Here is a 7,903-nt window from a genome sequence, read left to right on the forward strand (position 1 = left end):
GTCAAAGGAGGTCTCTCACTAGAGGAGGTCATGGGAGCTTGCCTATCGAAGGGGTTGCGAGCTCAAAGGTATCGAGGAGGCAAGAGATTGTGTGAAATTGTAAAGACATGATTTATTTGGAAAGATCTCTCCTCTTTTCTATCCACCAGCCAAATGATTATTTTTTGATCCATCTTCCTTCCCTTGGCATTCTCTTTCCTTTCACTTCCTCAGAGTAAACAAAACCTATGTTAAACATGCACGTTGTCCCTTCAATATATATGCAAAATAAGTATTCTGATTTTACCACGCAATGTTGATAGCTTTATTATAGCTTTTGACATTCACATTCAGCTTCATCTATGGAGAATCCCTTCACAAGCTAGTGTCCCTTCAAGATCTCCTATGATTCGAGCAATTCTCACCTCAAATCCTTGCTGTATCTCTCTAAAAAGAGTCCGAACAATGTCTGCAAACAGCTTAATATTGAAACCTACAGACTCATCGAATCTAGTAGCACCATTAAGTGTAGAGTCAATCCTTGACTGCATTTCCATCAACTTCTGGCCCGTTGCCACTATAGACCTTTGCAGCTGAAATGTTTCTTCAAGGAAGTGCCCGAGCATTTCACTTTGTTCCATCGTCCTGCCATTCTGCAAATCTCGACCGCCTCCTGATCCGTAGCTCTCTTTCTGCAATTAGAAGAAAACAAATATCAATCGATTGACAAATGTTGAAGTATTTCATTAACAGAATCTTACCATTCTGCTACATAGGTTATCAGTCTTCTCTTCAAGAGACTGGTATCTCTTTAGTTGTTTGTTTAGTAAAGATTGCACTAGCAATAGGCCATTGGTCTGCTGCTTGTTCTCATCGATCTCCTTGTCGCTAGACCCATCCAGACTGCTTGTTTTTGCATCCTTATTTGTTATCCGCATCACTGCCAGTGAAGGAGCTAGCTTTTCAAGCACAATCAACTGCTGTTTTAGCCTTTTGATCTTGTAGGAGACTCCAAGTGCTTGGATATCCATCTTCAAACAAGTATCATTTACAAGGGATGTCTTGGTTAACGGCAACTTATGGGCAGTTCCAGCATCATGTTTGCAACTATTTGTAGCTCGAAGATTAGCTAGGTCCAATCTCATCTCTTTCTTTTCAATGTCTTTGTCTGCGGCATGGGAGTTGGACACCTCTGGCATGTTCATCACTTGGTCTTCAGAATTACTACTCCCTGAATTTTTATGATGTTCTGGGGATGGCGTTTCACTGCATCCATCAGAATACTCCCATGAACTATTATTGCTTGGTGATGGCTGCTCTGCTCCATTACCTTTGTTAATTTCTGCGTGTACATTCTTTCTTTCCCGATCCGTGTCATTTCCAGCGTCCATTTCCACTGCCTTATTCATCGTCTCGTGAATATTACCAATCAACTCGGCAATTGAATCTTCTGTTTTCTCTTTTTGTTTGTTTTCGCTGATCGTTACTTCTGACCAAATAGCATGACAAGTATCAGGAATGGGAAAACGATTTGAATGATTCCTTTGTGAGTTCTGAACATGGAGATTGAACTGCTGCTTGATTTTGTGCCCCTTATCCAACAACATGGCCTCCAATTTAGCATTTTCTACTCTGAAATAGGATATCTCCTCGTCCAAGTCTTTAATGTGGGATCTAAGCCTCTTTGTTTCAAACTCCATGCTCCTGACCTGCCATTGAGAAGCCGCCAACTTCTCATCGTTTTGCCTCAACTGCTCTGTGAATGCTTCAATCTCTGCGTAATGTTTCTGCTCAAGGATGGTTGCATACTTTTCTGTTTCCTTGCGAACCCAATCTTGCAATTGCTGGTAGTCCTCCATAGCCAATGCTAGAAAAGCAAAATGAGATAATTTGGAAGATCTATCAACTGAAGCCAACTTTGGCTCTGATTAGAACATAAGAACAAACTACTATCTTCAATTCAGAAAAATATAATTTGCACCGGTGTTGAGAGAGACTGAAATATGAGAATGATTAAGATTGCTTGTTTATCAAATGTTCAAGGAAACCAAGAATGATTCTTAAATGGTTCAATTTGAGAACATCAAATTTAATGAGAAGAGCATGTTAGTCGTACCAGCTTCACCATTCTCATCAATGGAGAGGTGACCGTGGCACTTTAATGCAGCTATTGTGGAAGGTTCTTCTTTCCTATCCTCGGATTCTGGAAGTAGATTTATGGAGTTTTGGCCAAAGGAACCCACTGGCACCAGTTCCGGCCTCCGGTTCTGCAACGATGCTATATCCACAGAATGCATGTTCCTGGAGTTCTTGTTCCTTGATGATTCCCACATGTTCCTCCACTTCTCAATCTCCATTTCAGCTTGCTTCTTTTTTGCCTTTGAAATCTTAACTTCCTTCACGAGCATCTGCTTCTCAGCTGTATCAAGCTTCAATTTCCTCAGCATTGCAGAAATAATCTTATCTTTTTGCTCGGAATCCTTCTGCATTCTCACAATCCGTTGTGAAAGCTTATGGACCGTGGCGAAAGCTTCCTCCTTCCGCTCGAGAGCCTCCTCGAGTTCGTGCTTTGCCACCTCTGCTTGCCGGAGAGTGCGGTTCATCTCGGCTTCCATTTGCCGCTGGCTCAACACTAGCTCCACGAACGCGGTCTTGTGCTTCCAAACCTCGGCTGAGTGGTCCTGCGCCGCCTTTTTAGTTCTTTCGGTCATTTCATCGAGCACCTCATCGGCCAACTCCAGCTTCTCCTCCAAATCCTTAAGCTTCCTCGCCTCAGCTTCCAATGCATCGTCTTTGAGCATCCTCGTTTGCTCTTCTTCCTCAATCCTCTTCTCCAAAATCGAAATGGCGTCGTTGTTGTTAGAATTCGCAATCTGGAGCTCATTGGCCAGGGCATGGATCTGGAGCCGGAGGCTCTTCCTCTCTGCGATCCATTGTTGTTCATGGCCAGCAAAGATAGCGACGACCTTCTCGTTCGCCTTGGCGTCCTCGGTTCGCCGCTGCTTCATCGCTTCCAGATCCAAATGGGCCTTCTTTAACTTCTTCTCCATGGCCTGCCCCCTCGCCTGGGCTCTCTCCACCAGCAAACCCAACAACTGGGCGCTCCCCTTAAGCATCATCTCCGCCAACCGAGATCCCCATCCGCCATTGACATCGAGAAGCTCTCTCCTCTTCCTCGATACGAGATCCAGGGCAACAAAAGCGCAGGAAACCCCAAAGTAGAAGGGATACGCAGCCAGAAGCTGCTCATCCCCGCCCATTTCCATCATATCACCGATCAACCCGAATCGAGAATAACGAGCATCTCGATGATGATGAACAAAACTCGTTGCCTGTCAAAATTATTTTGCAACCAACAAATTAAACTCCCAGAATTCTCTCCCAGCATACGAATCAAGATTACCCGACAATCACAAGCAACCAGAGGCAAGTAGAAGCAGAGTACTAACCTAATTATAAATTGAAAAGGAGAATCTTTACCGACAACAAGCCTCAAATCCTTGCCTGTCAAAAGGCATCAAGAACACCCGGAGCCAGCAATCGATCAATCAATCAATCAACTGCAAATCGTCCACTGTTCCAAGAGCAAATTAGCAGTGGCTTTATAAAGCTGAAATTGGGGAAATCGGATGCAGAAGCGAATGGAGATGATGCTGGGCAGCTCCATGAAATGAGCTGTGTTGGCGAGAATTAAAAAAGAGAGGGAAGAATCATGACAGGGATGGGGGGTACAAAATTAAATTAATATCAAATAAAAAACAAGGACCAAATGGAGTGCAAATTTCACGACTCGAACACGTGCAAAAAAAATTATATATTCGTGGAGTCTCTGCCAAACCATAATATTTTGATGGATAAATTTAACTAAGAACATTTTGCACTATCAATTTGTCAGAGTAAGATGTGAAATAATATTTTAATCCACGGTTTAATATATTTTAAAGCAGGCACTGAAATAGTGGAACAGATTCCCTGCTTGGCTTTTCAATGAAATGGCCAACTATTTTCCCCTTAAACCCTAAAACCCTAAACCTTTCCAATGTACATATACGTTCAATTCACCATTCCTTATCTCTTTTAAGTTTAGGGCACAGCAACGGTTATGTTAGGACTTATGATGATCATTCTAAGTTAGGTAACCTAAGCCTATCTCATTAAACCTCAAGTATTTCTGGACTACATTCATGGATTGTAGTGCATCAATCACGTAGATTTCTTGTCTCAGAAGGAAGGATCTACCTAGATTCTGTAGCAACTTGATTTTAAAAACTATTAAATATGTTTGTCAATTTAACTAATTAGTGACTAAACTGCTTACTTACGTTAACAGCGAGTTGAAATAGATTCAAACTGCCGCAAGTTGGTTGGAAATGAAATTCGAGGGGGATTTGTTTAATATTAGGCGTGCAGCGCGCTTTCTAGTTGACCTCACCGATCGGCCACGTGGCGAGCAAAATTTGAGGAAACTTGTCGACTGCCATGATCTCTCTTGTCCGCCTCAAATAATTTTCTCGTTTTTTATTTGACTAAAAAAAGGAATTCTATTTATTTTTTAAAAAAAAAACAAAATCATCAACTCTTTGTTAGTTGTTAATCACAAACGGTAGTCAAATTGCCAGTTGCTTGAACCGGAAGCCATGGGATTGGCCGGCGCTAATCACGACAGCGGATGACTTTCCTTTATTATTATTATTATTACTACTATCATTTAGTTTAATGTAATTGTTTATAGAAAGGTGTAATACGAATGACAAGGATTAATTTCATAATTATGCGTTTAAGGACACGTGGAGAGTAATTAAATTGCCGAGTGAGATATGATTGTTTGGGCCCATGGCTAAGATGCGAAAAAACTTGACAGGAATGAGCCAAATGGTTAAGGTTAGATGATTTGATTCAGCTGAGGTTGGATATATAGGTTGATCGAGATGAATGGTGATTTTGGCTGGAGGTTCTTGGGTGTGATGAGCTAATTGGACCAAAGGAGTCGGTCGAGCTAGATTAGTTTAGTTCGATTGGATAGATATGCTAGTTAGATGAGTAGATCATGTTGAACCAAACTAACTAGATAGGTGGTTCGCGGCATGTTGATCGGACTAAATGGGTCAAATGAGATAGACAAATTGGTTAGGTTGAATGAGCTTGGTTAGGATATTGATTGGACTATTCAATATGATTGGCACAATATAGATGTGTGTGTTTATCAAGTTACTTGGGTTTGTTGAACTAGATTGGTTAATTGGGTCTTCTCAAGTCAGTCGAAGAAGTTGGACTGGATTTGTCAATTGAATTTGTCAGTCAAGTTGCAAAGACCTTCACTTTTTATTTATTTTTTTTAATAATCTAGTGTATAGACTTTCGGTGCAATTAATCCTAGAGATAGATAGCCCGATCCTACCGACGAACCATTAGGCAAATCTCAACTCCTCGTCCTACAATCAACATCTCATATTTTCACTCAACGTGAGGAAAATGCCTGTAGTACAACGTTACTAAGATTTGAATCGTAGATACATAAGAAATTACTTGACTACTTTGCATGTCACAAAGACATTCATATTCATTGGAGCAAAAAAGGTGAAGTCGTTACTTTAGCAGCCCCTCACTCTCTGAAAAGAGATAAATCACATGGAGAATTTTCTCTAGTGCAATGGTCCTTTACATGGATCGGGGCATCCAGTGAGACATTTTATACTCACTGAAAATTGATCCCAAAATCTATTAGAGCAACTACACATGAAAGTACTAACTATGTCAACACGTCAACATATGGGGGCAAAGACATGCGTGTTCATGTGGAAAAAAAAAGGAGATTTGCTTGCCCCAGCGTCCCTGCCAACTCGTCCCTAGGCCAACACAGAGAAGGTATATCACGGGTAGCTACTAGCCATTAGTGCAGGTGGACAAGGTAGGAAGACATACTCAGATGCACCTAGTTTTGACTCTAAGAGCTCATATGACAACACCCCATGTCTCTGAAGGATCGAAAAATGCGGTTGGAGGGGGGGGGGGGGGGAATATCGCTCTTAAAAGAACTTTTCTTTTCGTAGCGTAATAGCAAGAGCAGTGCAACGGAAAGTAAACGACTCGTTTTGGTTACTTGGTTCGGAGTCTAGGTCAACTCCTACTCTAAGACCAGGGATCCTAGATCACACTGTTGAGCAATTCATTAAAACTCTTCTTTCCGAAATCCTTCAGAGAGAAGCAATTCGTACAGATGCAAAGTATAAGATAGTAACAATCTACTATCTTATTTTAATCTAAGTACAATGCAAGCTAATAAATAATAATTATACCAAACAAGGAATATCGATGAAGTTTGTCGGCGCTGTGCTGGAGCAGTAGCTTGTTTAAAGGCGTGTTACAAAATAGTAGCACCAATAGAGCCTTTGCACAGAGATGAATTGAAAACTTGATTATCTGCCTCGGACCTCGAGCCCCTTTTTATAAGAATCGTCAACGTTCGGTCGATCGATCCTCGGGTTCAGTCGACTAAACCCGCTCCCTTCCTTCTTCGCTGAGATCCAATCTTCGAGTATTAATGATGTTTAATGGTTCGGTCGACCGATCACCATGTTCGGTCGACCGAACATTGAACCTTCTCTATTTGTCGAGATTCGCACTTATGCTCCATTAATGAGAGATCTTTTGGTCGATCGATCCTCCAGTTTGGTCAACCGATCATCCAAGTTTCCTTCTTTGCTTTGGCTCGGTCTGATCTGTGCCACACAATGAAGGTTCAGTCGACCGATCAAGTTTTGATCGGACTATACTTTGCTTTGGTCTGAACTAGTCTTTGGTCTGAGTTAGCCTTGTTCGGTTGACCGATTCTTCGGTTCGGTAGACCGATCAGGTCATTCCCTGCAAAACAAAGATTAGCACAGTAATATAGTGAGATGCATGAGTAGTAAAAGACAGTAACACTGTCTTGATCTCAACTTGGAAACCTTCCCGATTTCTTCAGTTGAATCAGCGACCTAGGGTTTGTTCATTCTTGGAACACGACCTCACTGTCTCTCTTTCAGTTGCTTACCTCAACTTACTTGCCAAACCTTGGTCCTCCAGACCTATTTGGACTTTGTCGCTTAGCATCGGATCAACCCACTAGGACTTTCCCTTTATCTTCGGTCCTCCAAACCTATCGAACTTCTCTGCCAAGTGTCGGGTCCTCTCGACCTACTTGGTCTTTCTGCCTGACTTCCACAATCTGCTAAGTCTTTTCTGCCTAGTCACGATTAGGGTTTTCTCAATTAAGTAAACAACCATACACTCAGCCAACTTGTTAGATCACAACAAGATTTAACTTGAACCTTTGACAACATCAAAACTCAGGTTCAATTCTGACGCACCTTGCACCAACAATCTTCCCCTTTTTGATGTTTGACAATCAAGGTTCACAGTTAAGTTAATAACATATGCAAACATACAAGTAAACAAGTTTTTTTTTTAATTTTTTTTTACTTTTACTCCCCCTGAGTTTAACAACTCCCTCTGAATACACTATTTCTCCCCCTTTGACACATATCAAAAATAAGGGAAACAAAACTTAAGAGTTTTGAAAATAAGGTTTTGAAAAAAATCTAAGTAAGAAAATATCCAAGAAAAGTAAACCTTTGAAAACTTAGAAAGATACATTTTGAAAGGAAGATTGAAATTTTCTAAAGTCAAAAGATAGGAACAATTGGTAAAGCTAAACATTAAGTTAAAACTTGGTAGGGTAATTTGATAAGTTAATGTAAAAAATTTGAAAATTTGTTAAGGAAAAAATTTAAAAATTTGATAAGTTAAAATTTAAGTTGAAAAAAATGGAAATGAATATAATTTAAGTTGAAAAAAATGAAAATGAATATAATTTAAGTTGAAGATTAAGGTGAAGATTTAATGCGAGTTTAAAAATTTAGAAAGATTTGAAAACAAATTTTGA

General features: G+C 40.5%; 1 protein-coding gene across 2 annotated transcripts; it reads right to left on the minus strand.

Moving 5' to 3' along the window:
• Positions 1–259: 259 nt before the first annotated feature.
• Positions 260–3,673, minus strand: LOC121981767 (myosin heavy chain, clone 203-like). 2 transcript variants are annotated; one of them, XM_042534489.1, is made up of 4 exons: positions 3,460–3,673; positions 2,096–3,311; positions 741–1,846; positions 260–671 (listed from the first exon to the last, which is right to left on the minus strand). In XM_042534489.1, the coding sequence occupies exons 2-4, from the start codon at positions 3,246–3,248 to the stop codon at positions 336–338; spliced, it is 2,595 nt and encodes an 864-aa protein (XP_042390423.1). In that variant the 5' UTR covers positions 3,249–3,311; positions 3,460–3,673; the 3' UTR covers positions 260–335. The 2 variants fall into 2 exon arrangements, with proteins under 2 accessions (XP_042390423.1, XP_042390415.1); XM_042534481.1 differs by having other exon boundaries at positions 3,429–3,673.
• Between the last annotated feature and the right edge of the window lie 4,230 nt (positions 3,674–7,903).

The sequence above is a fragment of the Zingiber officinale genome, chromosome 1B (assembly GCF_018446385.1).
Source record: "Zingiber officinale cultivar Zhangliang chromosome 1B, Zo_v1.1, whole genome shotgun sequence".
Classification (NCBI taxonomy): domain Eukaryota; kingdom Viridiplantae; phylum Streptophyta; class Magnoliopsida; order Zingiberales; family Zingiberaceae; genus Zingiber; species Zingiber officinale.